At 41.4% G+C, this 16,149-nt stretch overlaps 2 protein-coding genes across 2 annotated transcripts in view; both read left to right on the top strand.

Moving 5' to 3' along the window:
- LOC125890731 (golgin subfamily B member 1-like) overlaps positions 1-16,149 on the top strand; it is a 104,404-nt gene that overhangs the window by 39,470 nt on the left and 48,785 nt on the right. The gene's annotated exons all lie outside the window — the stretch shown is intronic.
- The window catches only part of LOC125890729 (protein mono-ADP-ribosyltransferase PARP14-like), a 72,526-nt gene that overhangs the window by 38,635 nt on the left and 17,742 nt on the right, over positions 1-16,149 (top strand). The window contains 4 exon segments of the mRNA XM_049579507.1: positions 146-292; positions 607-682; positions 13,656-13,782; positions 14,078-14,227. Of these exon segments, the coding sequence (XP_049435464.1) occupies positions 146-292; positions 607-682; positions 13,656-13,782; positions 14,078-14,227 (500 nt within the window).

Here is a 16,149-nt window from a genome sequence, read left to right as displayed (position 1 = left end):
TTTTTTTCTCACTAGTGGCATTAAAAACCCCCCAAAAAGGCTCGCATTTTGCAACCTGCAGAATTCTTTCTGTGTGATCGGGGCCTGTGAGGTTTAAATCACACAGACTTGTATGAGTGTTTAAACTCTACTGTTCACCTCCCAGTGGGCATCAATGGGGTCGAGGTCAGAGCCAGTCGCCCAGGGGCCGTTGCTTTAGTGAAAGAGGAGGTGGAGGACGAGGACAAGGTCTGCAAGGTAACAGCGGAGGTCACAGCCTCAGGGGACACGCCCGGTCCGGAGGGCATGGAGGGTAAGGTTGTTCTCTTTGTCTTTCATTTCTCTTCTTCTGTCTTCTTGATTTTTTTTTGTTCTTAAAAAAGTATTGAGGACATTATCTAAGATGTTTTTAATACCCGGTCCATCACAGGGTCATTAACAAGTCAAGACCAGGGTCAATGCTTCAATATAAAAGCACCAAAATGTGAAATGAAGAACACATGCTATGCAGCTCAGGAAGTCTGCAGGCGCTACGATTTCTGTCTTTTGAGTAACAAAAACAAACTTTGGACGCAGTAATGGTGACTCACTGTGATGACATCAGTCCTGTTCTCTGATTGGCTGCAGGTCGGGGAGGTTGGAGCAGACCACAGCTGAGGGTCTGAAGATTGTTCTCTTGAAGGGAAACATCCAGGACCAGACTGTGAGTCCTGACCCTGTGATGCACAAACTATTAATGTGTGTGTGTGCCACCTGTTGATGGCATGGAGAAATTTGGAAGAAATTTATTGCAGGGTAGGATAAACCCCTTGAGATGCATCATCTCGTTTTCGAGGGGGTCCTAACAAACATTCAACAAATAAAGATTGACAGTAAATCACTCACAAAATATACAATACAACGGTTACATAACAAACATCGGCAAACAATCTGATACCAAACAAAACAAACAAACAACAACAACAACACAGACAACAAAAAAATATTACAACCTTCATCTACCAAATAAATGAAATCAAAAATACATAATAGCAAAACAAGGCAAAACAAAACAAAACAGCAAGAGTTTTAATGAAAACAAAAACAATTAGGTTTGAGATGAGAGAACAGAATTTTTTTAAATAAGGGAAATGAAGACAAGGAAGAGGTTACTGGTAAGTTATTCCGCTCGGACGGCGCTCGGAACATGAAAGCTTTTTTCCAACTTCCTTAGTTACAAAAGGAACTTGAAAAAGTAAATGATCAGAACTTCTTAATGAATAGTTTGATGTACGGGGATGAGAAATTGTTTCAAACAATAAGGATAATCAAAATTAATACATTTAAAAATAAATTGAAACCAGTGAAATTGGCGTCTAATGTCTAGGGGTAGCCATCCTAGAGTGTCGAACATTGTACAATGGTGTGTGAAAAAGGAGCAGCTTAGTATAAATCTGCAAAGTCTGTTGTAAATGACATTATGTTGATAGAGATCAGTTTTAGCAGCATTGTGATAGACTATGTCAGCATAATCAATCATTGGTAATATAAGCTGAGTGATGAGGTTTAATTTAACACTAACTGTAAAACAATGTTTGTTGTAATACAAAACACCAACACCAAAATTAACTTTCCTGACAATATGTTCAATATGAGTTTTGAAAGTGAGTTCTGAGTCAATCCAGACACCAAGATATTGAATTTTTTCAACTTTTTCAAGAATTTTGCCATCATTGCACTTTAGATTTGGCTCTAAGATTCTGGCGCACACCAAGGAGCACTGAGTGAGTTTTTGTTTTATTTAATAATAGTTTGTTAGCTAACAACCCAGTTTGTAAAACATCAAAATCACATTGTAGAGCTTCTTGAATTGATAAGACAGAGGGCTTCGATGTGTATATAATTGTATCATCCGCATAAAGCTGTGTATGGCATTTGGAAAAAAATAAGAGGGAGATCATTTATAAATATTGAGAAGAGGAGGGATCCTAAGGTGGAACTTTGAGGTACTCCATTTTGTTGAGTAAGCATATTTGATCTGCACCCTCTCAATACAACACATTGTTTTCGATTGTGCAAATATGAATTAAACCACATCAGCGCATGCTGAGAAAGACCAAAAGCCTGAAGCTTGTCTAAAAGTAAATAATGGTCAACCATATCAAAGGCTTTGGTTCAGTCAATAAATATGGCTCCTGTAAGATTACCATGATCAGATGCAGAAAAAACATCATTGGTGAATTTCAAGAGAGCAGTAGTTGGGGAGTAGTTAGGTCTAAAACCAAATTGATATCGGGAGAGTAAATTATTATCATTAAGATACCATGATAATTGATTGTGAATTATTTTTTCAAATACTTTGGCAAAGGAACACACAATTGAGATGAGTCTGTAATTGTTGGGATCAAGTGAATTACCGCTCTTAAGGGGAGGTGTAATGCGTACTGATTTCCAAATAACAGGTATTTCACATATGGACAAAGACAGGTTAAAAAGGTCAGCCAAAGGATAAATGAGAATATGACATGCTAGTTTGATGAATTTAGATTCAATCCCATCAAGCCCAGGACCACTGCTCTCTTTTAAATCACAAATAGCCTTACGGACATCATTAGGAGATATTACATGAAAATTAAAAGACCTTTGTGGAGGTGATATGGTATGTGAGGGAATATGAGCAGTATTAGGAATTAAATTAGAGCACACAGAGGAAAAATGCTGATTAAAAGCATAAGCAATAGATAAGGGATCATTTATTATTGTTTCAGCAATTCTTAATTGACTGACGGAACATTTATTAGATGTAAGTAACACATTTTTGATATTTTCCCAAAATTGTTTGGGATTTTTAAAACTATTATTCAGACACTCTTTAAAGTAATTAGACTTTGCATTCCAAACTTGATTTTTGCTGATATTTCTTAGTTGCCTATATGCTTCCCAATCAGTATGTGTCCTTGTTGCCCGAAATTTTGTCCTTGCTTTATCCCTTTGCCTGAAGAGGTTTATAAGTTCAGAGGTGATCCCGGGCAAATGATTGCCCTTGACTTTTGTCTGTTTCCAGAGGGCATGTTTATCAACAACTTCGGTAAATTCAGAAAGAAAAAAATCCCAAGCACATTGAACATCGGGTATTAACTGAAACCCATCCCAGTTTATCTGAGTTAGATCATGAATAAATTTGTCTGTATCCATTTTCTTGTACTGTCTAATATTCACCAATTTAGGAGGGGATCTTGGAATTTTTATCTTCCAAACACAGTAAATTGCTGAATGATCACTAAGACAATCAGACAATACACCAGCGTTTGTGATTCTGTTTGGATGAGATACAAGTATCTAATCAAGCAAAGACTGAGAGGTGGGAGTGATTCTAGTGGGTTCATTAATTAGTTGTGTTAGATTTAAATGAGAAAAAACTGATTTATCTTTGTGAGAGGACCTATTTGACCTGTTTTTATTAAAATCACAGAGAATAATAATTTCATTATTACAAACAATGGAATTAATGGTAGAGTTCAAGCAACTAGAAGACTCAACGGGTGCAGATGGGGGGCTGTATATATTTCCAATTGTAAGATATTTATTCTCATGGAATATAACTTTTACAAAAAGACTCTCAAAATGTTCAGGCTCTACATGAGGAACTATCAGTTCAGACTGTAAGTTTGATATAACATATGTTGCCCCACCACCACCTTTGGTACATCTGTCAGCTCTGTATAATACATAATTAGGTACTGTAATTTGATTGTCGGCAATTCTGCTACTAAGCCAGGTTTCAGACAATGTAATGATACCTGGTTTATGCAAAGCAACCAATGCCCTAAGTAAATCAATTTTTGGTACCAGGTTCCTGATGTTCACATGTATAATTTTTAAATCCTTTATATTATCCATTTTCAGGTCTCACAATGATCAAAACTTTCACTGATTTGATGTTGGATATGACTTGTTTGATCAAAAAAAATATATGAGAGGGTTGTAGCCTATACATAAGACACATAGATAACACATACACAAAAAGACAAAAACCACAACAAATATACAACAAAATTAAATTTAAATTTAGGCCCAGCATCAGGCCCAAAATAGGTGGGCAGGACCAACATATTTTCCGTGAGCAAACCAAATTGTATAGGTTTACGACCACCTATTAAACTCAAAAACTCAGTCTGTATTAATAAGGAGCATAAAAAGAAAAAATGCGTAGCTCAAAAACAGAAATAGTTCACAGCCAGCGTGTGGCATTACCAGCAGGGGGCAGTAGCACTACGGGGGACGGCTTCAACATGCCGAAGAAGAAGAAGAAGTGACCAATCGGCTTTGCGCTGGCAAAAAGTAAACAACACTTGACAGCTGGGGCCTGTATCACGAAGCAGGATTAATGTCTTAGCGAGGTAACTTCAGGGTTAACTCTGGGTTTTCGGTCTCACGAAGCCGGTTCAGTTCTTATCGGGGTAGATCACCATGGTAACTTACTCTGAATGGCTATCCTGCTCCGGAGCAGGGTAAGTTCAGGGTTGAATCTGATCCTATAAAAAGCACCACCCACTGGCCAATCAGCTGTTGATGGCTGACAGAAATGCAGCCCAGTCATGACGGGAAGTTTAATTCATTTGATTGATTTTGATTTGAAAGTTTATTTTGAACATTAAAAAGAAAAGAAAGCAACAACAACAGACAATGAAAAGATTGTTCAAAAAGGAGTGGAAAGAAGTGGAACTTTCATCCCAGCCCTTCATAAGAAAGAAACTGATCATTTGCGGACACTTAATAGCACCATTAATTAGTGCCAACATTTTGTTTTGTTGGAGGAAATGATCCCTGTTAAAGATAATGGGCCTAACTGACAGCTTTGCTGCTGGAAATGTGGAAAGTAGCCTATCATGTCTGCACTTCATGGTGTTTGAGGGACTTTTCTTTTTTTAATCTTGTAAATGTTATATTGTCTGTTTTTAACATTATGTGCAAATAAACTAATCTAAACTAAAACTAAACATTATTCATCCCGTTATGCGTTGCCACGCATGTTTCCTCCTCCTGCAGCTGCCACGGTGTTGGCCTTTTCTGTAATGTTGCTTTTCTCCTCCTCATATTTTAGTAGAATTAATCTCTGATCCTCACGTGAGAAATACTTTTTTTTCCCCACATACAGCGCTCTGTGAGGACGCTCAGTGAGGACGCTCAGTGATGCTCAGTGACGCTGCGCTTCTCTCATGATTGTGATTGGTCCGCTGCGTGCGCGTTCACGGCTCTTGATAAAGCAACATTGGGTTGAGTTACCGAGTTGATATCCAGCGTCGTGATACCGATTATCCTGATTGCCATTGTTAGGGTTAGTCAACGTGCTTCATGATACAGGGCCCTGGATGCTGGAGATCAACTGTTGCATCAAACAACAGCTAAAACATAAGAGGAAAACGGTAATACCTCAATTATCAATATAACAGAGACAGCTCGAGTCTTTGAAGAGGAGAAGAGAAAAGAAAAAGACAAGAAAAGAAGAGAGCCAGCTAAAGCTGACAATTGAAGGCTAACTTTGAGCTATTAGCCACAGCAACAGTCATCATCTCACCTCAGCAGGTAGCCTAATTATCCTGGGGAAGATGAGGGGGACATGAAGGCAGCTTCTGCGTCTTTATGGCAGTTGAAACGCTGCTGTTTGCCATCGACAGTAACACACTGTGTGCAGGGATAGCGGAGAGAGTACTTCAAGTTAAGTTCGCAAAGTTTGCATTTGACAGAGTCAAAGCTTCGGCGCCTCCTCGTCAAATCAGCACTGAAGTCCGGGAAGATGTAGATGTGAGCCCCGTTGTATTCCAGCTTCTTTTTCTCCCTTGCAAGACAAAGTATTTTGACCTTGTCCTGGAAGTTCAGAAGCTTGATCATAGTGGATCTAGGACTGGTTCTGTCACTTTGTTGGACAGTTGGAGAGCGGTGAGCCCTCTCGATGATCGGAGGAGCGGTGAAATTGTCATGACCCAGAAATTGTGGAATTAGCCAGGACATGAAGCCGATGATATCACAACCCTCGGCGGACTTGGGAATCCCAATGAAGCGGAGGTTAGCACGTCGGCTTCGGTTCTCCAAGTCATCTACTTTGTCCATCAGGAAGGAGTTGTCTTTTTCCAGATGTTGAACTTGAGCAACAAGCTCGTGTATGGTGTCCTCATTAGTCCCGACTCGCTGCTCTAATAGATTAACGTGTTCCCCCAAATTAGATAATGAACCCCAAATTTTATTCAGAGTGCTCTGAATGGGATCCACTTTTGCATCAAGGTGCTTGAGCATGTCAGTCTTAATTTGTTGCATGCCTTCCCACAGAGTTTGGAGTGAGATTTGGCAGTTCTCCATTGTGACAAAGACGCCAACACGCCAAAAACAAGCAAACTCACAGATACTGAATCTGATTAAGTTGACTTACTTGCTTGTTTGACTAATGTAGATGGAGTTCGGTTCAAAAAATTGTGGATCAGGTAGAAGGAGAACATATAAAGCTACTAAAAATAAATGTGATCAGACTGGAGCTTGAGACCTGTTCACTCATGCTGTGGCCATTTTGAGGAGGTTTAGATAAAAATATCCACTAGATGGCAGTAAAACTCTGACGAGTTCCTGTGAATGAAACTAACCCTGGTTTAAAGAGCGATTCCAGTCGTTAAACATGGACAGAGTGCAGCCAAGTCTGTGAGGTCAAAGAGTTTGAGAGATGAATGCGATAGGTTATCATCATTCATCCATTTCCTCTGCACTCAAAGAAACTCTTGGACCAGAAACTTAAACCAGTCAAACGCCATTTCTTCACAGACATAATTAAATCTGAGCAAGAACATTTTTCTGGAGCTTCAGCAGCAGCGTTTGCTGCTACATCGGCTCCTCCGTCACTTTTAGATCTGGATCCTCAGCTATCATGTGCCTTACATTTACAGATAATTACTTCCTGTGGGAGTAGAGTAGAATGTAGGAGATTAGATACCAAAACCAACATGTAATCTGTACATCAAAAGCCTCGTTTCCACCAAGCAGGATGGTTCAGTTCAGTTCGGTTCAGTGTAAGCCAAGATAAAAGAATTGAATTGACTGTGCCATCTGTCAAACGGCAACTTTTATGGTGGAATGTTTTCTTGCATGTTATTCAATGTACGAGTTGACGACATGAATCTATCAACACACCTTAAATTTCAATATGACAACTGTGACCATTGTAGTGGCCGTTTTTTACTAAGGTCCAAGTTGCTACTGTAGGCCATTTAATCTGCAGTAAATTGTTCTAGTTCTGACTCGTGTTCAATTAATTAATCCACTCTTCTTGAGAAACCCAGTGTTACTCACAAGTAGTCCACAGGAGCCAGGGAAAACGTTGATGTCGCTTTATTTGAAGACACACCCAAAAAACCTGGTCCAATACCAGTATAAAGCAGTCCAAAACTGTACACGTTGTCACCTGCTATCTGTACACACTACCACACACGTTATACACGTTATACACGGTCAAAAACTTATTTCAATCCACGCTTATGCAGATTCCTCTACATCCTAGCTGCACACCTGGTTGTCCTCACTGCACATGTGTGGCAAATTGCCCTAAAGCCCAAATAACTGTTGTAAAGCAACAAAACAATATACTTTACTGCATTTAGCATCAAAACACAAAAATTGCAAACCTTTAACTTATAAATCTTAAAATACACATAACCTGTCCATATACTGTTGTTTAACTGTTGCATGAACTTACGTAAATATAGCCAGAACATATTGCATATACTTGACAACAGAAACACTTTATCAAATATTTTTTTGTGCCTAAGTGGCTCTCACAACCATCCTGTTTGTTTTTATTGTCTCTCTTGAATGACAAACACTTTTGTTATGATTGAATCTTCAAGCACTTTACATGTATATGAATTAATTTCCACCTCTTTAAGTAAACTGCAAATATTCTCTTGTACTGAAAAGTTCACAGGCTGACCATGATGCAGTGGTCAGATTTGACCAAATGTGGTTTACTTTTCAACATGGTCTCCCCTGTGGTCTACACTTCTTCCATCTGTGTTGCAGCGATTGGATCCCCTTGGTATAGATGCTCTCACCCTGATGGTCAAAAAAGTCCTTAGCAGCAGATATGACCTCATCATCAGTCTGATACTGCTTCCCAGCCAAGTGTTTTCTCATGTTGGGGAACAGAAAATAGTCAGATGGTGCCAAACCATGTAGTTTCCTTCAATGCCAACCTTGCACTTTCCAAAATCAATCTCCCACGCACTATTTCTTTCCGTAATATTAAGGACATTAATCTGGTTATTCTTTCTTCTGCCAACGCAGACAGCTTTCCACCCCTGATAAACTGGTACTCCAACAGTCTTCATAATCTCCTGGACCATCTTTCCCCACTCAAAACCAGATCTGTCACTTTCACCCGCTCCTCACCATGGTTCACTCCCGCTCTCAGTCTACTTAAATCCAAAGGACGCTGACTGGAACGCCTCTACAATAAGACTGGTCTCACTGTGCACAAGGAAATATATCACAACCACATTCTCCACTACAAGGACTGCATCTCACAGGCTAAATCCTCCTATTACTCTGGTTTAATCAACTCAAACGATGGCAACTCAAGGGCCCTGTTTTCACTCCTCAGCAACATTACTCAACCTCCGGACTCACTTCCACCACAAATGTACCCACTACAGCAACTTCCTCCCAGATCCTCTCACAATTCATCTTCCTTATTTCCTTTTGTGTCCCCTTCCCAGTCACTCTCAGTATTTGCTCTACCTTCCGTTTTCAAAACCACTGGTCTGATCAAAAAATGCAAATCATCAACCTGCCAGTTAGACCCCCTTCCAACTGCTCTTGTTAAAGCCACTGTTCCCTCTCTGGCCCCTCTCATCACGCACATGATCCATTCTTCCCTCACCACTGGAACTGTTCCCTCACCCCTCAAAACAGCTGCTGTCACCCCAACACTCAAGAAACCTGGCGCAGATCCCAATAACCTCAATAACCTCCGTCCCATCTCCAATCTTCCATTTCTCTCAAAGATACTAGAAAAAACTGTTGCCTCTCAGCTCCACTCCCACCTTTCCCGCAATAATCTTTTTGATCAGTTCCAGTCCGGTTTCCACCGTCTCCACAGTACTGAAACGGCACTACTCAAAATCACCAACAATCTCCTCCTGGCAGCTGATTCCGGTCTCCTATCCATCCTCAACCTGCTTGACCTGAGGGTGGCCTTTGACATCATCTCACACACCACCCTCCTGGACAGACTCCTCTCTATTGGCATCACACACACCCCCCTCAACTGGTTCAAATCCTACCTCTCCGGCCGCACTCATTTCATCCAACTCAAATCATTCACATCACATCCACTCCCAGTTACCACAGGCATGCCCCAGGGCTCTGTCCTGGGGCCCCTGCTATTCATCCTTTACTTACTCCCCCTTGGCTACATCTTCTGGAAACATCACATCCACTTCCACTGCTACGCGGATGACACCCAGCTCCATATTTCCACCAAACCCGACTCCACCCTCCCACCTTCCTCCCTCACTGACTGCCTCCTTGAAATAAAATCCTGAATTTCATCCAACTTCCTCAAATTAAACAGCGACAAAACAGAAATTCTACTCATTGGCACTAAAACCACCCTATCCAAAACCCCCAATTTCACATTATCTATTGACAACTCTAACATTTCTCCGTCCCCACAGGTCAAGAGTCTGGGTGTCATCCTCGACAGCACACTTTCTTACACATCTCATATTAACCACATAACCCGGTCAGCTTACTTCCATCTCTGCAACATCAACCGCCTCCGCCCCTCTCTCACACCTCACACAGCTGCCATTCTGGTCCACAGTCTCGTCACCTCCCGGCTTGACTACTGCAACTCCCTCCTCTTCGTTCTCCCACAAAAAACTCTCCATAAACTACAACTGGTACAGAATTCAGCAGCTCGTATCATCTCAAGGACCCCATCCACTCACCACATCACACCCGTCCTCCAGCAGCTCCACTGGCTCCCTAACACACACATTTTACTGCTCACCTTCAAGGCCATTCACAACCTCGCCCCTCCATACCTGTCTGATCCTCTTCCTCCACCCACCTCTCCGTTCCCCCTGCCCGCCTGGCTACCATGGGGAGCAGAGCATTCAGCAGCTCTGAAATTCACTCCCCCCTGACCTCCGCAACACCACATCTGTCAATCTGTTCAAATCCAAACTCAAAACACATCTGTTCAGACTTGCCCACTCCACCTGGTCAAATGCACTACACTGTCTTAATGTCTTCCCCTCTATTTTAATGTATTTGTATGATGTTTTTTATGCTGTGTTTTTCTTTTTTTTTTATCTTTGCTGTAAGGCAACCTTGAGTGGCTTGAAAGGCGCCCTAACAAATAAAATGTATTATTATTAGGGGGCCAAGCCCGTATGCAAGCAGACGCGTTTCCTAGGACCAGCGGGGCTAGGAACCCTATTGTTTTTGTGAAGATTTTTATAGTTTTTCTTTATTTTTATTCTTCCGTTGATAAAAGTGGTGCTGCAGGCTAAACCGTGCAAGGGAGAGTGGTGCAATTTGGAGGGTTGGTCCCGACCCCTGCACGTACCTCAGACGCAAAAAACTACATATTTCCACCTGCAGGGGGCGCTATAACCAAGGCAAACGTGTTTTGGCCTATAACTCCCACACCGTATGTCGTACATTCAAAAACGTTATGTCCCTAGATTCCCTGAATAGAGCTGAATCACTTTGCAATTGGCCACGCCCACTTCCGCAGATAATTTTTTCCCGCAAAATCGCAAAAACTGGAAAACCTACTTTTTTGAACTCCTCCTTGGGATTTTGTCCGATCTGTGTGAAACTTGGCATGAACACTCTTCACCTGGACCTGATCTAAAGTTATCAAAAGAATTTTGTTCTGTCAAAAATTCCGCAAATTATTAACAAATTTGTGTAGCTAGCTATAAAAATGTAAACTGTTGCATATCTCAGTCAAACTTAATGCTATCAACACCAAATCTCAGATCCTTAGTTGGCATGACACTGTGAAGGTATGAGCCGAATTTGGTGAATGTTGGCCACTAGGAGGCGCTACAAATATGGGAAGTTTATATCTCTTAAACGGCTACCCCCATTTCTACGAAATTCGGTCAGTATGATGTAGGGCCATTCCTGAGGCCATATATTGAAGGTGGTCATGACTGGTCAATGTGGGCATGGCTTATTATAGGATAAACAACAAACATTTACAACAGCTGAACTATGCTGAGGGCTGTGAAATTTATAGGGTACATATAGAATAGGACACAGATCTTCTGTACCAAAAATTGTGCATATGCTCCACTAGGTGGTGCTGTAACGGATGCAAACTCGTTTTTGTGTGTAACTTCCACATTTTAAATGACACATTCATAAACATTATATCCATGTGATCCCTGAATAGAGGTGGGTTTTCTGACACAGGCCACGCCCACTTCTGCTACATATTCTCTTTGCTAATTTGCCACATGTCCAAAACCTACTTTTTCGAACTCCTCCCACAGTTAAAGCACCACCTGCATGAAACTTTGCACATAGAATCTCCAGATGTGTCTGATGAAAAGTTATCAAAAGAATTTTGGCACTCCAAAGAATGTGCTAGTTATAATCAAACTATTTTTTTTGCTAGCTGAAAAACACATATTGTTTCATATTGTGGTCAAAATAAATGCTTTCAACATCAAACTTAAGTCACTTGTTCCCGAGGTCATCAAGAGGCTTGACGTCGGCCCGCGTCCCTGCGCTCTCCCTGAGCCCGTCGTGCTTCAGGGCCGACTTCCGTGGGCTCCGTGGGGCATGGGGGCCGAGTTGCGCGGGGAGGCTTGGCCCCTGTTCATAACTGCTTGCAGTTCTAGTTATTATTATTATTATTATTGTTATTATTAAACCAGTTGAATATGGAGGATGATCAACCAGTTCAAAGCCACAGTCATGCACAGCAGCCATTGCAACCACAGACTTGTGTGCTGGAGCATTGTCCTTCTTTGGAGGGGGTGAAGAGGGGGGTTTCCACTGCATGGACTGCCTTTTTGTCTTTGGTTCGAAGTGGTGGACCCAACACTCATCCTGGGTTCGGAAACGTTCAAGAAAACCAGCTGGATCTGCTTCCAAACATGTCAAGTTCTCCTGCGACATGACCAGCCTGGTGTGCTTTTGATCAGGGGTCAAAACCCGTGGCGCCCACCGAGCAGAAACCTTCGGCATGCCAAGTTCATTGTGCAGAATGTTCTCTCCTCTTTCAGCGTTAGCTATCTGATTAACAGTCAAACCTCTGTCACCCATCACCATGTGGTAAACACGATCAATGTTTTCTTGGGTAGTAGCTGTGGCAGGATGTCCGGACCTTGGGTCATCTTCAAGGCTCTCCCTACGCCTCTTTAATTCAGCTGCCCACTTTTGCACAGTTGATAAAACTGGAGCATCGTCCCCTAATGTAGCAACCATGTCAGCATGAATGTCCTTTGGGGCTAACCCCTTTTTCTGCAGATCTTTGATAACACCACAATGCCAAATTTTGTCCATGTTCATGAAATTTCTGTCGTACTAATTTTCAAAGTCCTCGATTAGCTGTCAAATGTGGGTTTAACTAGAATTATTGTTTATTGTTTATTTATTTGGATCCCCGTTAGCTTCCACCTCAGCGGTTGCTAATCTTCCTGGGGTCCACCACAAAAATCAAATCATTACAAACACTAATATAAAAACATGTCAATTATACAGACACTGACTGACACCTTGTCAGTCTAGACAAAGTTTAACTAGAAGGAAACAATGCAGTTAGTGTCAGAGAGGGTGGAATTTAATGCCTGCCAAGTTTCATTGCTCTGACATTACTCCTTGTTAGTCAGCCTATGAACCTTTCAGCCCACCCTCGTATCTCAAAAACAGCTTCAGGGAATTTCTCTAAATTTGGCACAAACATTCACATGAACTCAATGATGAACTGGTGGATTGTGGTGGTCAAGTTTAAAGGTCAAGGTCACCGTGACCTCGTCTGTCTCATTTTTGTGAATGCTGTATCTGTAGAACAGCTTCACGGAATTTCTTAAAATTTGGCACAAACATTCACTTGTAGTCAGTGATGAACTGACTGGATTTCAATGGTCAAAAGTCAGTGTGACCTTGCATCTGTCTCATTCTCGTGAACGCGATATCTCAAGAACACCGTGAGGGAATTTCTTCAGATTTTGCACAAACAGTCACTTGGACTTGAGGATGAACTGATTAGATTTTGGTGGTCAAGTTTAAAGGTCAAGATCATTGTGACCTTGTCTGTCTCATTCTCGTGGCTATCTCAAGAACACCTAAATGGAATTTTTAAAAGTTTGACACAAACAACCACTTTGACTGAAGAATAAACTGAATAGAATTTTGTTGTCAGAGTTCAAAGGTCAAGGTCATTGTGACCTCATTAAACATGTTTTTGGCCATAGCTCAAAAATCCAAATGCTAATTATGACAAAACTTCACACAAATGTCTAATAATTATTTAACTGACTGACTTCTGACTTCATACCGCTGACTGTTTTCACCAGCAGCCTACATTTAACAAATTGAACGTTACATGTAATAAACTAAATGATAAGATTTATTCTGGTGCATCCATTTTGATGTATTTCTGTAATTAACAGCAACATGTTGTCCGTCAGTGTTTCAGCAGGGCGTTCAGAGGTCAGACTCTTCAGAGAAACATCCAACATGAAGCTCAGCTATTCAACGAGTCACCAGTTAGACATTCACCTCGCCACTCCGCCTCTCTGCCACAGCAGTCCTCAGGTAAGAAACACCAAAAACCTTTTATTAAAGCTCCAGTGTTGGATTTGGGGGAAAATACTGTCAGAAACGGAATATGATAAAATATGTACATTTTCTGTAGTGAAACAGAACGATAAGTTTATTTATTTTAAGTCTTCAAATCCGTCTCAAAGCAGTGTTGGCAGTTCTGTCTTTAACTCTAGTTCTGATCACGAATATATAAATTAATAATAATAATAATAATAATAATGTAGTTATAATTTATGTAAAGTAAAGCTGAGTGGTGTGTGTGTGTGTGTGTGTGTGTGTGTCTCAGCCTCCTTCAGTCAGGTGTCGTCCCCCTCCCTCGGTATGTATCAGATGAAGATGGGTCAGCTCACCCTCGAGGTGTCATCTGGAGACATCACCAAAGAGGCCTGTGATGTCATAATCAACTCCTCCAATCAGGACTTTACCCTTAAATCAGGTGACTCTTTTTTTCCTCCTCCTCACCATCATTCTGTTTGCCTCACTGAGCGATCCTCACAAAAGACTGTCCTGTTTCTTTTTTTTTAATGATTAAGTTCTCAGATCACGTGATAGCCCCAGCAGGGGGCGCTATGTTCATCCGTCTTATTCTCGATATCTCAAGTATGCATTGAGGGAATTTCTTCAAATTTGACACAAACGTCCAGGTGGACTCAAGAACGATGAGAATTTTGTTGTGGGAGGTCGATGTGACTTTGCATCCATTTCATTTTGTGAAGGCATCTGTCATCAGTATTTAAACTGCCAAAGAAAGGAAACAGAAACACATCTGTATTTTACATTCTAACTTTACATGTTCCATAAATAAACAACCCTCTTAAATTCTAATTTTCTTCTCTTAATCTAAAAAAAATGAATACTGACAAGAAGGTTTTTTTGTTGACAACTTGAAAAAGTATTTCCAATGTTTTTAAATACACAATGTCCAGATGCTGTAAACAGGTGATTAGTAAATTCACAATAATCAGCTTTATGTATTATTCTGAGGGCTCTTTTCTGAAGTTTAATTATAGAGTCTATATGTGTTTTATAAACAATTCCCCAAATCTCAGCACAGTAGGACATATATGAAATTAAAAGTAAACAATAAAATATATACAACCATTTCTCATTCATCAACTACACTGTTGTATAACAGCAATAGATGTGGATAATTTCAGTTTAATATGTTCTATGTGTGGCTTCCAACAGTTTGTGATCTATAATCACACCCAAAGATTTTATTTCATATACTCTTTCAATCTCAACACCATTTAAGTTCAGTTTTATTTCACAATTAGCCTACAGTGCTGTTTCTTATTTGCTGCAGTTACAACAAAAACACTATTTAGGTTTAGGAAAAAAGAACAGGGTTTGGCTTTAGAGTCTTACAGGATGTGAAGTCAGTGTTTGTTGGACCCATCCACCACCCCTCCTGCCCGCCCCAGGCGGACTTTCAGCGCCTCAACTTTAGTCTTTTTCCCGCTGAGTTTCTCCCTGAATCCACCAGGCACTGTTAAACTATAACATCAAGTGGCTGCGTATCATGCCAACGTTACAGGACGGCTTTTTTCGTTGGTTTCTGATGCTGCAAGTCACTGCCCAAACGTCAGATTTCGATAACCTCAGAGTGAGACCAGGCTCGGTGGGGTGTTGGGTGGTCGGAAAACAGACCCTTTGGCACAGTCCTGTTGTCTTCCTGTGGAACTGTCAAAGACGTCCACATTGTGACATGTTTGCTCCCTAGACACCATGCTGCAGTTGCTCTTCTTCTTCTCTGTGTTTATTGGCGGCTTGCAAACCAAGTTTAAAGGTACATGTGCCACCACCCACTGTGTTGGGTGTGAAGACACTGCCCTCGTTAAGTCAGTGAAAGCAGTTTGGCTTCGCATTATTGTTGCTAATTATTATTGGCTGTAATTTTGATTACTGGGATACTGTTACGACCCAGCTCTGAGGCCGCAACCAGAAACGAGAGCAGAGAGGGGATCAGTGCCAAATAGCGCTTAGTTTATTTATAAAAGTAAAACAAAAGAAGGCAAAAGGTCCATTTCAGCGACCAGCGGTGTAGGAGCACTCCCGTGCCCCACGGATGGAATGCGTGTGTAGGTACAGCGGCGGACACGAGTTATCTGAGAAAGGAGGGATATATTGTCGAGCACATCACCGGGCCCAGGTGCAGCTCATCACCTGATGACGACGACCCCGCCTCGGTGCTGTTGCCAGGAAGACAACAGCACACAGTACGCCAGCACCACACAGAGGAGTGGAGGGGTCGTTACAATACAGTAACGCATAGTTATACCGTGCCTTTGCGGTCGCAGCCCCCAGACTCTGGAACAGCATCCCTCCTTCTATCAGATTTGCCCCTTCCATTGACTC

Source organism: Epinephelus fuscoguttatus, linkage group LG6 (genome assembly GCF_011397635.1).
Source record: "Epinephelus fuscoguttatus linkage group LG6, E.fuscoguttatus.final_Chr_v1".
In the NCBI taxonomy this organism is placed as follows: Eukaryota; Metazoa; Chordata; class Actinopteri; order Perciformes; family Serranidae; genus Epinephelus; species Epinephelus fuscoguttatus.
Note: the sequence above shows the minus strand (reverse complement) of the source record. Positions and strands in the feature narration are given on the sequence as shown.